We start from the raw sequence: 23988 nt of genomic DNA on the forward strand, positions 1-23988 counted from the left end.
AATGTCACCTTATTTTGTATTTAGTGTTCGACGCATACTGGTAACTAAGAACAATTTCCCGTCAGGATTATATGCCTGAGAGCCTGTAGCTTTAATGTGCTTACAGTTAGCACTGGCCAACCTCACCTAGTTAGTCCCAGAGCTTCTCAACCGTATTCTGTTCATGGCACCCTTAGTGCCTCATAATTTTTTGTGTTTTAATTCATGTCTCAGTTTTTTCATGCTCCCTCTAGGTCAGAAGAAATACCTAACAGTTTCACTTACAGAATAGTTAGGTCCAAGCAACTAAATATGTATAAACATTGATGTTCTAATGGCTTATTACCTGCCTGAAAAAATAATACACACAGATTGAAAACAATAACATTTTTATTTCATTCTTAAATAACCACAATTACTAATGGATATGTGTGCCTGTTGGGCATGGTACAATTTCTTAAATCTTGGAATCAGATTGGATACTGTCACCTTTATTGCTTGTTCCACATTGATTTTTTGCTTCTCAAGGACATGATATCATTGATAGAAATGTGGCATGAGCTGATGGGTGAATTGTGAACTATTTCAAGCTGGTAGTTCGTGTGCTATTGACAGATATTGAGTATTGCTGTATTTCCCTCAGAAGTTTGAAATATCTTTTGGTAACCCTCTGAGTTCGTCGCAGCGCTCCAGAGGAGGGGTGTGCCTTGCTGTATAGTTTGGGAACCAAGGGTCTAATCCTTTATTATATCAACAAGATGAAAGACTTTTGTGTGTGCATGTGTGTGTGAGAGAGAGAGAGAGAGAAACTGTGTGTGAGAGTGACCATATTCAGATGGCAGATAATTTTTTGTCCTGTTTGTAGCTCACAGCAGCACCCATCTCACAACATTGGTAGAAGCTTAAATCTTTACAGTTACGCCTCAACTCCTCTTGCAAAAATGGTTATCCCCAACTCGGTATCAAATTTAAAAACAACCTGCTAATACAGGTTTGTATGCATGCACCAGCAAAAATATTTCATCATATGAGATCCCTAGGGAGAGGATACGAAGTGCACAGCACTCTTGGCTCCCAATAGGATTGTGTTTCACACTTGTGTTGTGTTAACGAGTTATACATTATTGCTACCATCTTCTCCACATTATTAAGTGAAAATGTCTTGCACGAATGTGGAAGAACCTGTGGAGGAAACAAGTTCACCAAAGCGGGGCTCGAGAGAGCTAATGATTAGCCAAACCGTCAAGAACTGATTAAGCATATTGAGAGATGCTGGTAAGATGACATAAACTTGGCTGTGCACTGCTGGCCACTTACTGCACACACCTAATTTATCACTAGCACTGACTATTAAGGAATTAGATAACTGGTGTTTTATGTGCTTTGTATTATACAAGCAAAAAATTGTATGGATTGTTACAGAGATGTTTAAGGGTGTTTTAGTAGTATCTGGAGAACTTGGATAGGATTTTTGGGTGAGCTGGGAGAGCAATATTTTTTTCCACCTAAAATAATACAATCTAGGCTGCTGTTAAACAAAATATGTATTTAGTTACAGATTAGATTCTACAGACAAAGTATTGCATTAACAAAATTTTCACTGATGTTTTCAAAATATTTAAGTACTACGTAAACAGAAGTTTTTACTGATATTAATATGAAAAACTTATATGGCTTTCTCAGTGTCCCTGGTCCAAATTGCTCGAGGCCCCAGATAAAGTTGAAAAATGTGTGTGTTTTCTGTCAGCAGCCTACCTCCCCTACGACGCCCACCAAGCCCGTGGTGCCCCTGGAGTGGGCCTCAGGCGTGATGCCAAAGCCAGATCCTACAGTCATCAACAAGCACATAAGGAAATTAGTTGAGGTAAGTGGTTGAGGGACAGTTAAATGTGAGCAGTTAAAAGGAGGCCCCTTTCTCTTTCCAGAATATTCTCTGGTTGCCCAGGAATCAGATGGAGTCCATGAAAACAGCCCTCTAGCAAGTAAGAGCAATTCAGCAGACACTTAGCTCTAGCTGGCACTGGCTTCTGGGGAAGAACCTCCCAGGAAGTCCCCCTTTCCCCTTCCTGTCTGTCAGTTCTCACTTGCCCAAATACTCTCAGCTACTTAGAACCCCTCACTTCCCCAGGCATTTGACACTTCTGTCATTGTTCCTGCAACCCAAGGGACTGTTTGAGGATTAGAATCTACTCATTAAAACCCACATGGGGGGCTTCCCTGGTGGTGCAGTGGTTAAGAATCTGCCTGTCAATTCAGGGGATACGGGTTTGAGCCCTGGTCCAGGAAGGTCCCACATGTCGCTGAGCAACTAAGCCCGTGCGCCACAACTACTGAGCCTACGCTCTAGAACCCACAAGCCACAACTACTGAGGCTGCGTGCCACAACTACTGAAGCCCACATGCCGTAACTACTGAGGCCCACGCACCTAGAGTCCATGCTCCACAATAAGAGAAGCCACCCAATGAGAAGCCCGTGCACCGCAACAAAGAGTAGCCCCTGCTCACCGCAACTAGAAAAAGCCCTCAGGCAGCAACAAAGAACCAATGGAGCCAAGAATAAGTAAATAAATAAATAAGTTTATAAAAAAAAAAACCCACATGGGTCACCATAAAATGCTGGATAAATTGGTTACCTGAGGGTAGGAAACAGCTGTATATATTTGGGGGTCTGTGACACCGCAGCGCAACAGCATTTAGGTCAGAAACATCACTTAATGAAGGGCAAGATTGCATCAGAATTTTCCATATTAAAAACAACAAAAAAAGAGTAGATGCACCAATGTGGGAAAGATGGAAATATCTCAGACACTAGAAATTGTGATTGTTGATTAAACATCTCCCTTCATGGACTAGTACATCCTCAGATGCAATAGGAACAAGTCTTTGGGATATTATGTGCTCTTTGCTGGGAAAGGACGTTTACAGAAAAAGAATGTTCTATATCTTGGATTATCCATGGAACTATGAAGTGCTGAAAGAAAAGTTGCATGGGGCATGGGAGTCAGGAAGGGGAGATTAGAAAGGGTGAGGGAAGGGGATGAGACAGCCATAAGGTCCAGTGGAGACCATGTGATGATGTGGTAGTGACAGACCCAACTTGGAGCCAGGGAAGGTGGGCAAAGGATCTGGGTGCATGGAGTTGCAGCTCAGGAAGGTCTAGAATCAGGAAATGAATGAAGTATTTTTTCTCCTACTCTCTCCTCTACTTTTCTCTGAATGCTCACTCCATTCTCTGCAGACAGACTTTCCTTGCTCCACACGAGGAGCCTCTTTCTCCCCCACCCCTTTGTACCTTACCTCTTTTCTCCAATTCCAGTTTCATGGGGGAAGGTTGGCCCAGTTTGGTTAGATTGAGTACTATTAATTTAATTGAATAAATGGCTGGGTTTCATTTGAATTTCCATAATGAATTTTATTCCAAAAAAATCTTGTACTCTCAGTATAAATACGGGTATTAAACTATAAATCGTAAGCACTCCATAATAGTTCATTTTTAAGCAATTTTGATTATGGATAAGCATTGATAGTGAGACTTGCAAAAAAATTCAGTTATTTATGGATAAACTTGCAATGGGTGCTAAACAATCATATTTTTAATTAAGTAATTTGTTCATTTATACTTTGCCTACTTCCCAAAATACTCCTGGAGCAGTTGTGCCCTAAGGCAATACAGATAATATATAACAGAAACCACAGGGGAATTGCCAACAAACACATGAAAGAATGTTCAACATCACTAATCATTAGAGAAATGCAAATCAAAACTACAATGAGGTATCACCTCACTCCAGTCAGAATGGCCATCATCAAAATATCTACAAACAATAAATGCTGGAGAGGGTGTGGAGAAAAGGGAACCCTCTTGCGCTGTTGGTGGGAGTGTAAATTGATACAGCCACTATGGAGAACAGTATGGAGGTTCCTTAAAAAACTACAAATAGAACTACCATACGACCCAGCAATCCCACTACTGGGCATATATCCTGAGAAAACCATAATTCAAAAAGAGTCATGTACCACAATGTTCATTGCAGCTCTATTTACAAAAGCCAGGACATGGAAGCAACCTAAGTGTCCATCAACAGATGAATGGATAAAGAAGATGTGGCACATATATACAATGGAATATTACTCAGCCATAAAAAGAAACGAAATTGAGTTATTTGTAGTTCGGTGGATGGACCTAGAGTCTGTCATAAGGAGTGAAGTCAGAAAGATAAAGACAAATACCATATGCTAACACATATATATGGAATCTAAAAAAAAAAAAATACAGTTCTGAAGAACCTAGGGGCAGGACAGGAATAAAGACGCAGACATAGAGGATGGACTTGAGGACACGGGGAGGGGGAAGGGTAATCTGGGACGAAGTGAGAGAGTGGCATGGACTTATATATTCTACCAAGTGTAAAATAGATAGCTAGTGGGAAGCAGCTGCATAGCACAGGGAGATCAGCTCGGTGCTTTGTGTCCACCTGGGAGGGTGGGAGGGAGATGCAAGAGGGAGGAGATTTGGGGATATATATGTATATATAGCTGATTCACTTTGTTATAAAGTAGAAACTAACACACCGTTGTAAAGCAATTATACTCCAATAAAGATGTTAAAAAAAAAAAAGAAATCACAGGGGAAAGAGAGATTGCTTCATTATAACTGGACTCTAAGTCAAATGTTTGCATGCATGTGTTTGCAGGGAGAACTTACAAACTTTTTGAAAATCCAATTTAGCAGAGGGCAATGGAAAAGTCTTTTTTCTTTTTTTTTTGCGGTACACAGGCCTCTAACTGTTGTGGCCTCTCCCGTTGCAGAGCACAGGCTCTGGACGCGCAGGCTCAGCGGCCATGCCTCACGGGCCCAGCCGCTCTGTGGCATGTGGGATCCTCCCAGACCAGGGCACGAACCCGTGTCCCCTGCATCGGCAGGCGGACTCTCAACCACTGCGCCACCAGGGAAGCCTGGAAAAATCTTTCTTATTTTTCTCTGATTATAAAGAAAGCCAGGGCAGTCCACTGGTTAGGACTCAGCACTTTCACTGACATGGCCCCAGGTTCAATCCCTGGTTGGGGAATTAAGATCCTGCAAGCCACGTGGTGCAGCAAAAAAATTAAAAAGCTGAATATTAAAACATTTCAGAAATAGAAAGTTTTACTTTCAGGACTTGATGTCTCTTCTGTCTAGGGTTAATCACTGGTAAATTGTAGATCATCTTGTATGATTTTATTCTCCCCCCCCATACACACACACATATATACATGTATATCTTTGAGAAAGCTTGTTCAGTTATTTCCTTAGAACAATTCCTAGAAGTGGAATTGCTGTGTCAGAGTAAGCACTGATTGTCCTCCAGAAAGATTGTGGCTATTTGCTTTACCAGCTTGATAAGAGAGTGCCTATTTTCTCATAACCCTAGGAAATTATCAATTGTTTTAATGTTTTCCAATTTGAGAGATAAAAAAAATTTCATTAGTATTTCCATAATTACTAGCAGAATTGAATGTCTTTCCATGAATGTATTGTCCATTTGTATTTTTACTTTGGTGATCCTCTGTTTTCCTTTTGTGTCCTCTCGTAAGTGTTGCAAATGATTTTCTCTGTCATTTATATTTAAATTTGTTAATTGAGCTTTTTTGATTCAGATATTTTGCATTTTATTGTAATGAAATACTTTTGTTTATGACCTCTGACTTGGATGTTGTCCTAAGAAAGGTCTTTCCTACTCAAAGATAATAAAACATGAAAAATATTTTTATCTATTTACCTTTGGGTTTTTATAACTTAATTTTTACATTAAAATATTTAAGGCATCTGGAATTTAGTTTGGGGGCAATTTATTTTATAAGATTATCAGCCATTTAACTCAACAGCAATTATTAGGTAACCCATAATTTCCCTGTGGATTTGAATAGATACTTTTGGATATTCTGAATTCTTACATACATATGGATCTGTTTCTGGACTGTACTCTCTGCAGTAAGTTGCAATACCATGTTGTTTTGACTAATGTATCTTTGATTTCTGATAGGGCACATTGCCCCTCATTACCCGTCGTTGTTTTAGTTAAAATATAACTGACCTTCTAGGTGTTCTAGGTGCACAACATAGTGATTCAATATTTCTACACATTACAAAATGATCACCACAATAAGTCTAGTTACCATCTGTCACCATACAATGATATTAAAATATTACTGACTATATTACCCATGCTGTACTTTCCATCCTGTGACTCGTTTATTTTATAACTGGAAGTTTGCACCTCTTAATTTCCCTCACCTATTCATTCATCCTCCCACTCCTCTCACCTCTGGCAACCACATGTTTGTTCTCTGTATCTATGAATCTGTTTCTGGTTTTTTTTTGTTTGTTCATTTGTTTTTTAGATCCCACATACAAGTGAAATCCTATGATATTTGTCTTTCTCCACCTGACTTATTTCACTTAGGGTAATACCCTAAGGTCTATCTATGTTGTCAAAAAATGGCAAGATTTCATTCTTTTTTATGGCTGAGTCATATTCCATTTTATTTATATACCACATTTTTATCTGTTCATCTATTGATGAACACTTATGTTGCTTCCATATCTTGGCTATTGTAAATAACGCTGGAATGAACACAGGGATGTATATATCTTTCAAATTAGTGTTTTTGATTTCTTTGGAAAAAATACCCAGAAGTGGAATTACTGGATTGTATGATAGCTCTGTTTTTAATTTTTTGAGGAACTTCTATACTGTTTTCCATAGTAGCAGCACCAATTTGTAATCCCAACAACAGTACATGAGGGTTCCCTTTTCTCCTCACCCTCACCGACACTTGTTATTTGTTGTCTTTTTGATCATAGCCATTCTGACAGGTGTGAGGTGGTATCTCTGTGTGGTCTTGATTTGCATTTCCCTGAGATGAGTGATAAGTGATGTTGAACATCTTTTCATGTGTCTGTTGGCCATCTGTAAGTCTTCTTTGGAAAAATGTTTATTCAGGTCCTCTACCTATTTTTTAATTGGGTTGTTTGTTTTTTGATATTGAGTTGTATGAGTTCTTTGTATATTTTGAATATTATCCCCTTATCAGAGATATCATTTGCAAGTATCTTCTGCTATTCAGTAGGTGGCCTTTTCATTTTGTTGATAGTTTCCTTCCCTGTGCAAAAGCTTTTTAGTTTGATATAGTCCCAGTTGTTTGATTTTGCTTTTGTTTCCCTTGCCTGAGATCATTACTCCTCATCTTAAACAAACAATTTTAGGTTATTCTCAACATGTTCACTTCTATAGGAACTTTAGAATCAATTTGTTCATTTCAAACGAATTCCCACCAGGATTTTGACTGCAATTACATTAAATGTATACTTTGATTTTTGAGATAATTTAACATTTTAAAGTTTCATTTTCTATTTTCATGGTACTGGCATTTGTGAATTCACCAAGCCTTACTCCTACTCAACCCTGAGGTCTCAGTTGAGACCTTGCTTTCTCCAGGAAACATTTTAAAATCTCCCTTCCCCCTCCCCCAACACTCTGTCTTTATCCTCAGCGTTGCACTTATCTCATTATACCATAAAGGCATCTCAATTTTGTTATCTCCTACTAGATTCCAAGCTCCTTGATAGAAAGAATAATATGCTAGTTATCATTGCTTTCCCAGTAACAATTCAGAGGCTGATTCGTAAATAGTCATTCAATAAATATTTGCCTTTCCTTTGCAGTCTGTGTTTAGAAATTATGACCATGACCAGGATGGGTACATCTCCCAAGAGGACTTTGAAAGTATAGCTGCCAATTTTCCTTTCTTGGATTCCTTTTGTGTGCTGGACAAAGATCAGTAAGTTTAATTTTGTTTTATTGTAATGTAACTGTCCCGAAGCAGAAAATTACTACGAAAGGAGAGCAGGGAAACCTTTAATTTATGTCTTGACAGAGTTGATCCTAGTGTATTGATGAAAGGTGTCTAAGGTGTCTTTTCACTGATTTTTTTCTTGGTGTCCACAAACATGACTGGCTGGATGGAATCACAGGGCAGACCACATCATCGGTGTTAAGTACAAGTGCTCACTTACAAATTAGCCCAGCTCTCCATTTCCGATTATTACTGCTGCAACTTAGCTAGTTCATCAACCCCAAAACCTCCATCAAAAAAGAATAGAGACTAAATATAGTTAGATCTAGCATGGTGGAGTCCTCAGCATCAGTGCACCCAGGGGCAATCTTAAAAGTCATCAAGTAAGTAAGATCTTTTTTTACATTACTTACGATCTTCAGGAGAGCCAGTGATGGCTGCAGATAGCCAAGAAGTGTTTATGCTTTGTTTTTTCATTTGCTAGTTCAGAGGTTGTCTTGAGAAACAAAGGAAAAAATATATTTCTCTTTAGCTTCAAATGATTCATGGGAGATTAAATAACTTCAGAGGCTAAAACCTGGATCATTAAAAAAATATAATGATTAAAAAAAACATTTGCCAAGAAACCCTGGCATTAATAATTTTATCACTTCATTTTTAGTTATGTGAGATCAGTTCCTAGTTTAAAAATCATCTGTAATGAAATGCTGGATTTTATATTGGTTAAATGTCCAAGTTATATCACATTAAAATTCTCTAATATTTTTGTTGGTGTGAGAATTAAACGAAAATTAAAGCCTTGGTACTTTATCATAAACGTCTTAAAACCTTAATCCATCTTCATTGTATAACAGAGAATACTTTTAAAATAAAATTAAGTTACTAGAAACATACACTTCCTTTATAAAATAAAACTTAAGTTTTATTTTATAAAACTTACTTCCCACTAACTACCCACTTCTTCCCTCAGTTTGTTTCTGTCAGTGACATGTTCGTAGAACATGAACTTAAAATCACTTCCCAGTCTTCATTTTGTTTCTCTGCCGGTTCTTGTTTGGAACAGAGAGTGTCCCAGCAGATATATTTTTTTTCCTAAAAAAACTTTTTTCCCCTAAAAATGAAGGTTTAAAGTATTCATAGCTTACATGATTTCTTTCGTCAGACAGGCTTAGATATGTTGATTTTGAGAGAAGAATGGACCATCCAGGAGAAGATTCTAACAAGTTGTCAAAGATATGGCGCCAAGATTCAGTAGAACGGTTAGGGCAAGAGGTGTAGATCGTTAGGTCTTCAGCCCAGTCATGTTAGCTGGAGTTCCAGGAGTGTGAGCACAGTCTGATGGGAAAGTTTAGAGGAACATGAGCACGGGGACCTGAGGAATGCAGCTTCAGGGACTCCTCTCCCCACGTGCAGCAACTGAAAGGAAGACGTGGATCCTGCAGAAGAGCTGGCAAAGGAGGCACATAAGAGGCAGGAGGGAAACCAGGGCTACATGGAATCACAGGGGACTGTGGATGAGGGAGTGTCAAAAAGGAGGAAACCTGTCCCATGTCACATGCTGCCAGGAGGTCAAGTTCAAGGAATGAGAAAAGGCTGCTGAGGATGTCACTGTGACAGTTTCAGTAGAATGGTGGGTTAGAAACCTGATTATATGGAGGAAAGAGTAATTGAAAGAAATGGAAAAAATGTCTAATGAGTACTCTTCTTGAAAACTGCAGAAGTAAGAGAAGAAAAAGGGAAAAGACAAATGTTGGAAATGGAGGCAGGATTGAAGAAAGACATTTGTAAGGAGGGGAAGTCCTGAGTGTATTTGTAAACAGAGGAAAGAGTGGGTGACAAGATGCAGCAGGAGAAACATGGTCCTGGAGAGGCTGGAGAGTGGGGGAGGGGAGAATGACCCCAAGAGAGGACCGACGAGATATAAAGGAATTCTGAACTGGCATGGAAGGGTATGGAGAGAAGGCAATATGCAGCTCCCTTACGCCAATGGATTTGATCTTTTTTGGTAAACAAGAAGTCAGGGTGTGTGGTGGTAGATGCAACCAGAGTTTCTATGTGGAGAAGATCTGGGAGAATCACTCTAGTGAATGGTCTGTGAGCCAGTAAGACATGAATGAAAAGACTACCAATGGTAGTGGCCTGGATGACATCAGGCAGAATGAATATGAGAATGGTAGGTCCAGTTTTCACAGTTTTCTGCCTTTCTCCAGCAACCTGATTCTTGCAAACTCTATTGTGAGGCAAAGGCTAGAAAGGAGATGTCTTTCTGGAAGCTACTACTTGGTAATGAAGAAGACTTTCTGTGCTGCAGTGCACAAGCCACACACACACACACACATGCACACACACACATATCTTCTGCTTGCTAAGAAAGCCTTTGACACTGAAAGCTGTCCTTTGAGTTTCTCTCTTTTCAGATGTGACAGGAAAGTGAACATTCCCCACCCCCCACCCCCCGCTTTTGTCCAGAAAGGTTTGGGAGGTGACTGATTTAACTGTGGCAATTACTTAGCAACATGGCATTCAAAGATCCCTCTCTTCTTTGATTCTCTTCACAGGGATGGTCTAATTAGTAAGGATGAAATGATGGCTTACTTCCTGAGAGCTAAGTCCCAACTACACTGTAAAATGGGACCGGGATTTGTCCATAATTTTCAGGAGATGACCTATCTCAAGCCAACCTTCTGTGAACACTGTGCAGGATTTGTAAGTCTGTTTTCCATTGCTTTCTCTTCTATGTAGTGATTTGTGCAGTATTCTGAGAATGTGGGAAAATGATACATGAACAGAGTCCATTGTCTGCCTTAGATCCAAAGTAAAACATGATGGCTCCCTGAAATTAAACATGCAATTAAAAACGAAAGCAAGATCTGCAGATTTAGCTATGTTCTTTCTAGGAATGCAGGGCTGGAGAAGACAGGGAAGGTTGGTGAGGCGTATTAACTCAGGAGAGCAGTTTGTCTGTTAATACCTGCCAGGGAAAAGTTCTCCCCAATGAGCCATGGCACCCATCACTGAGTGCAGTTAAGTGGTATATTTATTATAGCCGGTTCCTCTCAGTTCTTGTCTCATATGGTGTCAGTCACTAGAAATCTATCATGATATGGCTCCATAATTCATAACTCAGAAAGGAAAAAAAATCTTTTCGAAGAGAAGATGGTTATAATAATAAATAACATTTACTTGGCATTTGACAGTAATAAAATATTTCCTGAGGCATTAGTGTAATTAATCCTCATAACTAGCCCATAAGGTGGGCCTTTTACTCTCCCCATTTGCATATGAATGTAGAGAGGTCCAGAGAGGATAACTCAAGTTTCCCAGGTTTTCACAGCCAGTAATGACTAGAGCCAGGACTCAAACTCTAGTATTCTGGCTCTACCTACACCACCGCAACAAATGAAGGTTGTACACCTCACTTCCCCACATCTGATGATCCTTTAGCAACTAAGGTCATGTTTGGCCCTGGTGTTAAACAAAGACCCTCAAGCTCTGAACATCTTCTAGTTGATATCCAAGTAATGTAAGATGGAAAATGTAGTACTCTACACAAGGGTAGCCCAGCAGCCAGGTGAGTGGCATTTGTCCAGATGCCAGCTCAGTTTTGTTAGCTTCATTCAGCAGTCATGTCCCCCTGTGGACCCGTATGGAATTCGTAGCTGATATCATATACGCTCCCATTAAATTACATTTTTCGCTTTCAGTCTTGAATAACTGGCTTTGGGGAGCCAAAGGGCAGGCGTTTGAATTCAAGCACACACCCCGCTGAGAAAAGGTAAATTAGAGGCAGTGGTTACCTCAAAGATGGCCCCCCCATGATCATAGAAGCTGCTGTGATCAAGGGGCAAGGCAGCCTAACCAGCTCTCTTAGCCCACCCCAGGGAAGGAGAGGTTCTCCTACCAGCTACACCACTGGGATTGCATCACCTGACCATTTTATCATCAAACAAATACATTTCCTTCTTCATGTATCTCTCTTCTGATGGGAATGTTTGCCTGTATCTAGACCTGAAAAATTCTCAAGTGGTACGGAGCCATGTGTAACTCTCTCCTGCAGAGTGAGGCCCAGGGAATCTGTTTGGCCCTGGCCTGGCACAGCCAAAAGTCAGGCTGAGACATCTGACTCATGGTGTGGTGTGAGAGTTGGTAGGTCCTTATCAAATCTCAAGGTCTTGTCTCTGCTCTCCAGTCCTTCTGGATGTCTCTCCCTTCCATGGAGTCTCTGGTTCTATAGAAGCAGCAAGGTAGGCTTTCTTGGGAGCTTCCACACACTTCCCTCCCCAACTCATCAGAGCGGATTTGCTGGCGCTAGGTTTTTGATGCAGCTGTGATCAGGTCGAAAGCTCTGGACTTGGAGTCCAGAACTCTGACTTTGAATCTCAATTCTGCCCCTTATTAATCTATGTCCTTGACCAAATTATTGATCATCTTTGAGTCGCTGTTTTCCTATCTGTAAGAGGGGGTTAAGACTTACCTGCCATGTTGTTGTGGTATTAAATGATATCAGACATGTTGCATACCACAGAGCTCAGAGTGAATCTTTCTCTTTTTTTAGTGTTCCTTTATGCTTTTGGAGTTTTATCGAAATTAACTCATTCAGAGTTTTAATATCCCTTTTTATTTTTCAAAATATACTTAATTTCCTTGCTATAATTTGAATTGATCTTTACTCACACACCTTTTTTAAAAAGTTCTTTGGTTTTCAAAGGGATTTATAAATACCATGCTCTAGCTGGGTCATTGAAAGGAACTGTGGGGGAATAGAAGGAACTATTTTTTAGTGCTTGGACCACCTGCTTTTGAAATAAATTCCATTTTAAGGGTAAGGAAGACAAATAGACACTGCTTGAAATACATTGATTTTAGAATTAGAATTCCAGAGCTGAAAGAATTTTGCTAATTCCCTTATTTTGAGCTCTGGAGAAGTTAAGTGACTTCCCTAAGGTCACATGGATCACTAGCAGCAGAACCATGACTCATGTTTAGTTCTTCTTACTCCCAGTCGAGTGCTCCTCCCACCACAGTCACTCCAAGTCTTACAGTAGCCTCAGGTCTCTAAATCAGAGACTGTGGGAAGTACCCTCTCCTGTCCTTGGCTGGCACGCTGACCCAGAGCCTCTTCGTGCCTCGTGTTGTCTCCCGCTTTTTTTTTTTTTTTTTTTTTGCGGTACACGGGCCTCTCACTGTTGTGGCCTCTCCCGCTGTGGAGCACAGGCTCTGGACGTGCAGGCTCAGCGGCCATGGCTCACGGGCCCAGCCGCCCCGCGGCCTGTGGGATCCTCCCAGACCGGGGCACGAACCCGTGTCCCCTGCATCGGCAGGCGGACTCTCAACCACTGCGCCAGCAGGGAAGACCCCCTGCTTCTTAAGTAAGCATTAGCAAGCAACGCCCTGACTTGCCCGCCTCATGGGACTCATGCTTGACTTTATCTTCTTCAGCAGTTTCTGCAGTTGTGCTAATAACGTGCCATAGCCAGAGATTTGGATGCTTCTTAAACCTTATCCTGTCTTGTCCTAGATCAGCGGCTTTTGTTCTGATCACACACAAAACTCCCAGGAGCAATGGCTTCCTCTCTTTCCTTGAAGTGACATACTCTTCACATTCTTCTTTTCCTACTTACTAGCTATGAGATCTTGCCAAATGACTTCACCTCTCTGTAGCTTAGTCTCCTCATCTGTAAAAATGAGAAAATTATTATTACCTATCTCATAAGGATATTGTGAGCATTAAATGAATTGCTACATGGGACTTCCCTGGTGGTGCAGTGGTTAAGAATCCGCCTGCCAATGCAGGGGACATGGGTTCGATCCCTGGTCCGGGAAGATTCCACATGCCATGGAGCAACTAAGCCCATGCGCCACAACTACTGACCCTGCACTCTGGAGCACGCGAGCCACAACTACTGAGCCCATGTGCCACAATTACTGAAGCCTGCACTCTAGAGCCCATGCTCTGCAACAAGGGAAGCCACCACAATGAGAAGCCCGTGCACCGCAACGAAGAGTAGTCCCCGCCGCCACAACTAGAGAAAGACTGCGTGCAGCAATGAGGACCAAACACAGCCAAAAATATATAAATAAATTAATTAATTAAAAAAATGACTTGCTACACATAGCTTAAAACTGTGCCTTTCACATAGCAAGAGTTCATTAAATGTTAGCTATCATTGTTATTTTTGTTATTACTATTACCAAGGGCTCTGTGAGGAAACGATTTCTCATCGCTACAAAGTTTCCCAGATGTGGGACCTTGCAAATTATTTAACTTCCTGCATCATCACACTCACCTTTTATAAAAGGGAAGCAAACTGGATTATCGTTAAGATCCTTATAGCTCTGACAGATGTGATTGGCCTACCCACCCACTTTCCTTTTCCGTACTGACACCTCCCCATCCCTTTTCCAGTCATCCTAGGCACCTGAGGCCTCGCTTCCAGTTAGTTGTCTTAATAATCCTTCCTGTCTCCAAGGCAAAGTGTTGCCCTGTCCCAAGAGACATTTGCATTTTAATAATGTTTTCTGGAGGACCAAATAACTTTTAAGGCTCAAAGGAATCACTCTCCACTGATGGAATTTCCTTGTCAGAAAGAGAGTAAGGAGCAACTTTCCCAAAGCCTTGAATCCCTTCACATCAGTAGCTACTCTCCTAGGGCCATGATGCCCACACTCAGGGCATTGTTCTGCTATAACACATTGTGAACAACACTCCCATCAATGCCAGTAGCCCACCAGCCCTCTTTCTTTCAAAATTATTTTATTAGGTAGATATCAGCCACTTAGCCTAACCACTCAAAGTGTAGAAATGGAGCTTCTCCAACTTGAGCTAAGCCCGTTTAATTCATCAGCACTGTATGTTCCTGATGCCCCTGGTTCCCATATGCAAGTGCTGCAGGAGGCCTGGGAAAGAATGTGGGAAGTTCCCTTCTTCACAGAGATTACAGTGTGGCAGAGGTTTGTGAAGACACCACCACCAGGATGATGCCCCTGAACCGCCTGGGCAAACACTCCCTTGTTAAACTGTAGGCCCTCACATCTCTCCTGAGACTCTCGTCACTTCCTACATCCTACTCCTTACTTGCTTGGCAGAATCTGAGCCTTTTCTGCATCTCCCACAGCCCCAGCACAGGCCAAACACGCAGCAAATGCAGAGAAAAAATACACAAACAAATGCAAAATCTTTTCCTCTTCTGTATTCTTTCAAGGTAGAAATGCTTCTCAGAAGAGAATCAAGCAAAATCCAAATGCTTTAGTGGGATGCATTGCTTGGGTCGCTTAATTTACCGTAGGGGGCGCCAAGAGCAGCTAGTGTGATTTTAAAAAAAAGCAGAGGGAGCCAGGGGCTATCAAAGGCAGAGTGACAGAGTCTCCCTGTGAGTTTTGCTGAGAGCGCATTATGCCAAAGTCCAATAAATGCACCAACGTCAGTTTCCCATCCCAGCTCCCGTTTGGCTCCCAGAAAGAAAAGGGAAGCAAAACTCCTGTTATTGCCCCAGCTGCGGTGGGCTGGGAGAGGGTCCTTCTATCTGACAGGAAGGGTGTCAGGAGCAGCTACATCCTGTTTGTGCTCTACCAGGCATCACGTTTCCCAGGGCTTCCTTCTCTGTGGCCTTGTTTTCTTTCCAGATTTCTCTCCAGATTCCCTGACATTACTTTGTCTTTTGTTACAGCTCTGGGGCATAATCAAGCAAGGATACAAATGCAAAGGTAAATGTTACTTTGTTAAAATTTTTATTTTATTTTATTTTTTAAATTAATTTGTATTGGAGTATAGTTGCTTTACAATGTTGTGTTAGTTTCTGCTGTACAGAAATGTGAATCAGTTATACATATACATATATCCCCTCTTTTTTAGATTCCCTTCCCATTTAGGTCACCACAGAGCATTGAGTAGAGTTCCCTGTGCTATACAGTAGGTTCTCATTAGTTATCTATTTTATACATAGTAGTGTATATATGTCGATCCCAATCTCCCATTGTTAAAATTTTTAAATGTGACTTTTGGGGCAGGAATCATATTTGTCTGAGGGAAACTTTTTTTTTTTTGCCGTATGCGGGTCTCTCACTGCTGTGGCCCCTCCCACCGTGGAGCACAGGCCCTGGACGCGCAGGCCCAGTGGCCACAGCTCATGGGCCCAGCCGCTCCACAGCATGTGGGATCCTCCCGGACCGGGGCACGAACCCGTGTCCCCTGCATCGGCAGGCGGACTCTCAACCACTGCGCCACCAGGGAAGCCCTCTGAGGGAAACTTTAAAGCTCTTGGCATCACAGAGAAATTGGGGCTTTGGGGCTACTGGCAACTGAAGAGTTAACGGTCCAGTAAAGGACTCCCTGAAGTTTTGGAGATCCCAGGCTGGAATTTTACCGCTTGTTACAAAGAGCAAGGAAACCACACTTATTATCCCACACACATCTAACCCCTATCTCTAAGATGTCTTGCCCATCATCAGCACACATTTAAGGTGGGAATTCTGAGGAGGGCAAGCCTAATGGAAATACTGTATATAAGAACTTTGTCCTTCAAGGGAAAAAAAACCCCATGCTCATTTCTGTAATACATATGCGTTTCTTTCTACTCTCACATAGCTATTCCTTTCTCTACTAAATCACAGATGATGATGAGAAAAGAGGAGATACATTTGCCCCTTTCAATGAATTTGTTCATATACTTCCCCCATTTAATTGAAATTTATAGCAATTGAATAAATATATATTTGATAAATGCAATAGGAATGTTTGGCTACTTGTAGATATATGATTATTACACATTATTGGTGTTCAGAAAACTGCTGGATATTTTATGCAGACTGTTTATACTGGTTCTTTTAAGAATCTGATAATGCTCTTGAAAAATATAATAAAGCCACAAAATGAAATATCTTAATCACAGAATGCCTTCAGATTAATAATGTTCCCTTGTGATGCCTTTTTTCTCTAGCTGTCTTTCAGTATTTGGCCCTCATTTTACATGGACAGGGAACTTCCTTGAACCTCTATGGGAGCCACCTTTTAGTGCTCAAAAAACAAACAAAAAAACCCTTCCCTTTTGTTCTCTGAATCAGTTGACTTAGTCTAACTTGAATTTTTACTTTCAAGCAGCAGAGATACTGGTTTCTGCCCCTTATCCCCTAGACACACACAGACACAGACAAACACACACACACAATTTTGTGAAGATGAAAATCAATTAAACCCTAGGATCTCTGTTCAGATGGTATTTCTCTTAAAGACATATAGAGTGAAAAGTCTAATTAAAATAGACCAGACATGTCATTGCAATTTGATCTTTCCCTGATGTTATTAAAAAACCATTTGAAACAAGACCATTTAGGGGAAAACGGGTATTGGAAATAATGAGAAAATTCCTCTTTGATGGTGAGAGAAATATACCCTATAAAATGATCATATCTGTTCAGTGATTTCAGAGAAATGTAGGACCCTCATCGTATGAAGTAATTGTGTTGCTATCTTCCAAAGTGGCCAAAATTTTGTACCCCAAGTAGCAATTAATATCTACTTTCTTAACTAAAGCATCTAATGGGAAGGCCACAGAATCTGCTGCATGCCATTTCCAAGCCATAGTCAAATCTGAGACATGTTTATTGAGCATATGCTCACCTTGTCTTCTGCTTCTATGCCAAGAAAGGAAGCAAAAGACATAATCGCTTGCTCTGGAAAAGGTTTTGGGAAATGAAGAAGAATAGAAAATGCAGACAAATACTGAATGGAGGGACAGCTTGCTGTAAATATTTAGAGGCAACTGTAGGTCCTGGGAGAGACTAGATGCTGAGGCTTCTCACCCTCATTCTGGCTCAGGGAGCCTCTTTGTGGGGAATCCATCTTGGTCTGGAGAAGAACCCCAGTTCCATGTAATTTGCATTTAGTTTTGGGCAAAGGCAACTCCCCATTCAGGCTGCCCCTGCTTGTTGCTCCCCAGCACTTCAGTGAACTGTGTAGAAGAAGCAGCTGAACAAATACAAGAGAGAACTTTAGGAACCCCAGGAAGGGAAGAGAGTCCCACTGGCCCTTTTACTAGACCTAGACACACCCTGTGGACCTGAGATTAAACACAGAAACAAGGGTGGGGGAGGGGAGGCGTGAGAGCCCAAACGCCAACCTGGAAGCCTGATCAGCACCTGACATGTGGTTCACACTAATCACCTGTGATACTTTTGGTTGTGTCAGACTGTGGAGCCAACTGTCATAAACAGTGCAAAGACCTCCTGGTTCTGGCCTGCCGGAGATTTGCCCGGGCGCCCTCCTTAGGCAGCGGTCATGGGTCACTGCCTGGAAGTCCTTCGTTGCCTCCAGGTAATGTCCTCAACTTTCTTTCCTACTGCAATTTCTCTCTGCTCACCTTCCATGCCTGCACTTTGGTTGGGTTCTGGATCTAAAGCTAGTCAGAGCCATTATAAACATAAAGGTCTTCAGGGTAAGCAGCAGTGGCTAAAGACCCTTGAACCCTACATGCTCCTTTTGGCTTTTGGGTCTCAATAACATGCAGTTCACCTGAGGTCAATTTCATTTCACCTCTGGTCTGTTCCTCTAGGACCTTACCCGTAAGACTCCTGTTGTTTGCACCCACTTTGACGGTTTGCTGTGAAGCAGTCAGATGTATGATTAATCACAATAATCACAGTAATCTTTCCCCTTCCAGTGCAGGATGAGGTTTTCGAGTTCCCTGGCGTCGCAGCTGGACACCGAGACCTGGACAGCAGAGCCATCACACTGGTCACAGGCTCCTCTCGCAAGATCTCCGTGCGGCTGCAGCGGGCCACCACCAGCCAGGCCACCCAGACCGAGCCTGTGTGGTCAGAGGCTGGCTGGGGGGACTCAGGGTCCCACACCTTCCCCAAAATGAAGTCCAAGTTCCACGACAAAGCAGCAAAGGACAAAGGCTTTGCCAAGTGGGAAAATGAGAAGCCCAGGGTGCAGGCTGGTGTGGATGTTGTTGACCGAGGCACTGCGTTCGAACCAGACCAGGATGAAGCTGACATGGTTGAGACCAGACAGGACGGTGAGGTCAGTGCTGGTCAAACCACAAATAAAATCAGAAGAGGGAGGCTGAAAGCAGCTGAGATGAGTGTTATAGTGAGTCCACAAGGCAGCCTGGTAGTTTTGAAAGCAGAATAGTTGGGAATCAAGACATATCACTTTTAGTCTTGTCTTTGGCTAGTTATGTGACTCTGGACAAATGGTCTCTTCTCCTTGGACATCAGTTTTATGATGTATAAAACTGAACCGAATGGGTTCTAAAACTCAGTGAAGGTTTCTGTGTCTGTATACTGACATGATGTCCAGGGACCCTTGACTGTTGCTTGTATCCAATATAACAGTACGCTATACCCATCAGCTTAGTTTTCCAAGCTAGAATCAGGGTCCAAACTCAGAGGAGGCAGTGAAAGCAAAAGACATGTAGATAGAGAAGGAGAGCTGGAAACTCTTGCCCCTACTTAAAAAATAATTAAAAAAAGGCTTTTGACAGCATCATGGAGGAGAGGGTGGTGAATATCAGAGACATGGGGACCTCAGCGTTCTATGTGTCGGGCTTTGCCTCCACGCAAAAAGTATGTTCAAATCATCCAAAGCAAATTGGGAAACATATGGAATTTGTTAGAACAAGCTGAAAATATAAATTGATTCAAGATGGACTTAGATAAATTTATTAGTCAACAGTCCATAGTGTATTAAGAAAAAGGATTTGGGGAAATTGGTGTCACATTCCTAACCTAAAAGTAATGTCATGGAGGGAAGCCATTGCCTCTCTACTGAATCATTTTCATAAACAGAATATTAGGTTAGGTAGAGACCCTACTGGATCAAGCCAGTGCTCTTTTTTCTCATGACTGGTCCTCCACATTCCACCTGTCCTCAGGAGATCTAAGCGCACAATCTCCATAGTTTCCTATGATGAGAAAATCGCCAATGACCTTTAACCAAAATTCCTCTAGTTCCTTCCTCATCGAAGACAATTAGTAAGGATGCCGCACATGGTCTTCAGTAGTATGAAGTTTATCGTAAGTTCCTTCTGAGCCATTGTTTCCTTTCTTTTAACACCAACTTTTTTTTTTTTTTTGTGGTACACGGGCCTCTCACTGTTGTGGCCTCTCCCGTTACGGAGCACAGGCTCTGGACGCGCAGGCTCAGCGGCCATGGCTCATGGGCCCAGCCACTCCGCGGCATGTGGGATCTTCCTGGACGGGGTCACGAACCCGTGTCCCCTGCATTGGCAGGTGGACTCTCAACCACTGCGCCACCAGGGAAGCCCTAACACCAACTTTTAAAACAGCTTTATTGAGATATAATTTATGTACTATAAAATTTTCCCATTTAAAGTGTATAATTCAATGGTTTTTAGTATATTCACTGAGTTGCACAACCACCACTACAATCTAATTTCAGAACATTTACATCATGTGCTGCGTGGACTACATGGTCTTTTATTTCCCTCTATGAATCTTGAGTATACAAGGCACTGATCATTTGAGATGTTCCCTTGAAATTATCTGATAAACTGCTTTCTAGGAGTAGTCTTATTTTTTTAAATGAGATGCAGCCATACAACAGGTTCTGATTCGTATTGCAGGAAGGCTGACTTCAGGCTGAGGACACTGAAGGCAACTGTGTTGGCATTTGGAAGGAGCAAGATGAGACGCTCTGAAGAACACTCCAAAACTCAGGAAGTTATCTGAAAAGATATCTGGACATTTACTGCCTTGTGACACTGTGGGATCTCCCTGATTGAACTATGGGACAGAGGACTTACCCTATGAACTATTTATTTCCTCCTTCCCTGCTCCTAGTGAGGTGCCACAAAGACTGTGTTATGTAGTTGGTAGTTTTCTCTCCTATCTTTCTTTAGAGCCATTTATATACGGGTGAAATGAAAGCTTTTGTGCATGTACTTGATATTCATTCTCTAAACTCAGACTTTGCTTTTTCTGTGAGAATGTTATTTCAGTAGTTTTATAAACTTTTGAGGGGGGTGTTTAACGAGGAGTCGATTTAGGGGTCTTTTTGTGGGCTTTTTGGACGGGACCAGGACTTACTTTTTTGAGGGACAAGGAAGCTCTTCCAGACTTGGAAGGCAGTGGTTCTTCTAATGATGATCTGCTGCAAGGAGAAGCTGTTTACATTGTTCTTACCATACAGTTGCTATTATAATGTGTAACAAGTCACACTTCTATAATCATATAAGTCTTGCCAATTCTGTATCACTAGGTAGCTACGACACAGTCATGAAAACTATCCTAATATTTATCATTGCCATGGGGGGAAATTAACTAAATACATGTCCCATCTCACTAGGTTTAGCCATCTTTCATAAGACTGCTATTAAGAAGTATGAATAACAATTAAAAAAATCAATTCAAGTTTTTGGGAATAAAATTCAGGAGAAAAACAAACCATCCCTCAAACCCCTTACTGAAATACAATTTTTAAAATTCAACCAGCAATTTTTAAAACCTCAAAATAGTTTTGAGAATTTTGTTTGTTATAAAAGAAAACTTTCTGGTTGTGAAAGAGAGCTCTCATGCTCTTCCTCAGAAATTGCCATCATGATTAAGAAGAGTCATAGAAAGCAAATCATCACAAACCACCTTTGATTAACATTTCATTTAAACTTTTAAAGTATCAATATTTTGAATATCTTCCTTTGACCCAACATTACTAGACGTGGGTCTGTTTCTTACATGATGAGAGAAGAAAGAACTTGGTTGAAGACGTTCAAAAATAGAGATGGGTTTGAGCCTATGGCTGAGGAGAATGACCTGCTACCAAGTGCCCAGTCAGAAACTGGACCCACAGAGGCGCATTGGTCTGCATTTGGTAGTTTAAGTATATATAATCCACATAAGACTGAATTTGTTTCTTTTGGGGCAGTCGCTTCAATAAAAAAATGCCTTTCTTCTCATTTTCCATTAGGTAAATGAAGACAGTTCTGTTCAACAAACACTTGAGTACCTGCTCTGGGCAGGTCCTGTGTTAGATGCACAAAGAGGAACAACTCTTCGTCTCTGCCCTTGGGAGCTGAGAGCCCATGGGCATTTAAGGCAAGATGACCCCTTAAAATAGAGTTTCAAATTAGGTAGAACTGACTTAATCATGCCAAACAGATTCAGAGATCAATTTGCAGAGATATTGCAAGTTAAATGAAGTTATTAGGTGAGGGAGTTGTGATTAAGCTCAAAAATGTAAGAACTCACCATTTGCGAGCACCTCAGGAAGCAAATAGCCATCCCCAGTGTTGGTTCCATGTATATATACCCTCTATTCCTATTCATAAACGCAATGAAATACATGTTAACAAAATTAAAAAGAGAAAACGGCAATTTAAGTACAAGAAACCCTTCTTGTGTGTGTGTTTTTTTTGTTAATGAATGTTAAGACTATTCTTTTTCTTCTCAAAGCAGTTATTTCACTTGCCACTTAGTTTGGGTTATTTTTGATTTTTCACATATGAGAAGAGTTTTATAGGATCAGCCTTCCTGTTACAACGATACTAAATGAACCTCGAGTAAAAACAAACCAAAAAAATAATAAAACTAACATATTATGTGTATATATGTACGTAAACTATTTTTGTATATGTGTGTATATATGTGTTTATATGTATACACAGGCATGCAAACACACACACATACACACACATACTACTATTATTACTTTGCTGAAGAGGAATTCGAGTCCATAATAAAGCTGCTTTATAATTTTGATTATATCATTTACTCATAACCAATGGTGGCTCTGATGTTTCCAATATGTCAATTTCCCATAATCAATAAAATAAGTAAATTAGGCAAACCCATGGTGGAGCAAAAAGAACTATGATGGTTGGTTCCTCCAGACCTTCCTTTTGTAGGTTTGATGATCACTGTCAAAGCAAAAACAAAACCAAAATCTTAACAGTGAATATTGGGAGTTCCCCGGTGCTCTAGTGGTTAGGATTCTGGGCTTTCACTGCTGTGGCCCGGGTTCAATCCATGGTCAGGGAACTGAGATCCCACAAGCTGAATGGCACAGCAAAAAAAAAAAAAAAAATTAATAATATTAGATACCAAGAGAGGAAATGTTAGATACTGCAACTGGGTCTTCATTGAAGGATGTGCTAATTGTATTGATGCTTTTTGAGATCTGCCTAAATCAGAGAGTGATCCTAACCGGTATTTGAACATTTTATGTTGAGTGGTGTTTCCTGAAGCAATAATGTCCCCAGATTTCCATGGTAAAACAGCCTCTCCAAAAGACAGAGAGGTTTGCTGTTTAACAATGAAGGCAGGACTCCTACAGAAGGAAGTACCAAACTGTTATTGATGGCAAGAAGCTTAAGCATTCCTAAGATAAACACCTTGATTTTTGACTGAGGAGGTAAATTCAGTCAAATGAGATTCCCACAGCATATCTTTGGCATGCAATCCACAGCCAGATTTAAATCCCATCTATGCTAGTTGTAGTCATGAGATCCTGGGCAAGTCATATACATCTATTTGAGCCTCAATTTTCACATTTGAGAAGGAGAGATTTTACAACCTTCTTCATAGAGTTGTTGTAAGGATCAAGTCTAATAGTACATGTAGAAGTACTGTGTAAAGACCTTATAAATTAATATTATTTTACAGTTAAACAAGGTTCTTCTCTACAATTGTCTTCAGACTACATGTTTACATGGTTGTGTTCTTTGGAGGCTCTAAATCCAACATTTAACTAAATTTTGTGTCAAAGGATTAAAAAAAAATATTCACAGGGGTTTTTCTTACGCCTGGCACTGTGTGTGTATAGGGTCAGTTCTGCTCTGTTTTCTAACATTAGCTATTCTCACTCTGTTTGAAAATAGGTAGACAAGATTAAGAAACCAAATGGGTAAAATGTAAATAAGCTTAGAGAAAAATAGGTCAAAGTATAAATGTGCTTAAGAGGCTGACTCTTGGAAGAATTTATTTTACTACAGGGAGACGAGGAAAATAAAAATTAACTTTTCATATAAAAAGGACTCCATTTATTTGACAACTAGAATGTATTTTATAGCGATTGAAGGTGGTAATGATAGGAAACTACTTGGAATTTAAGGCTCATTCAGGAAATATCTTCCTCCATGCTTCATCCAAAACTTGCTTGCTGAAGTTTAGAGAGTACTCAGACCTCAAACAACAATATTTATTCTCTTTTTAAAATGT

General features: G+C 40.8%; 1 protein-coding gene across 1 annotated transcript in view; it reads left to right on the top strand.

Annotated features, from left to right (window-relative positions):
• Positions 1 to 22151, top strand: part of RASGRP3 (RAS guanyl releasing protein 3) — a 40585-nt gene extending 18434 nt beyond the window's left edge. The window contains exons 10-16 of the mRNA XM_082671947.1: positions 1730 to 1843; positions 7685 to 7800; positions 10374 to 10521; positions 15483 to 15519; positions 17999 to 18124; positions 18471 to 18835; positions 20400 to 22151. Of these exons, the coding sequence (XP_082528073.1) occupies positions 1730 to 1843; positions 7685 to 7800; positions 10374 to 10521; positions 15483 to 15519; positions 17999 to 18124; positions 18471 to 18835; positions 20400 to 20408 (915 nt within the window). The 3' untranslated portion in view covers positions 20409 to 22151. The remainder of the gene's footprint in view (positions 1 to 1729; positions 1844 to 7684; positions 7801 to 10373; positions 10522 to 15482; positions 15520 to 17998; positions 18125 to 18470; positions 18836 to 20399) is intronic.
• The last annotated feature ends 1837 nt before the right edge of the window (positions 22152 to 23988 follow it).

This window comes from Grampus griseus (assembly GCF_964374135.1).
Source record: "Grampus griseus genome assembly, chromosome: 15".
Lineage (NCBI taxonomy): Eukaryota > Metazoa > Chordata > Mammalia > Artiodactyla > Delphinidae > Grampus > Grampus griseus.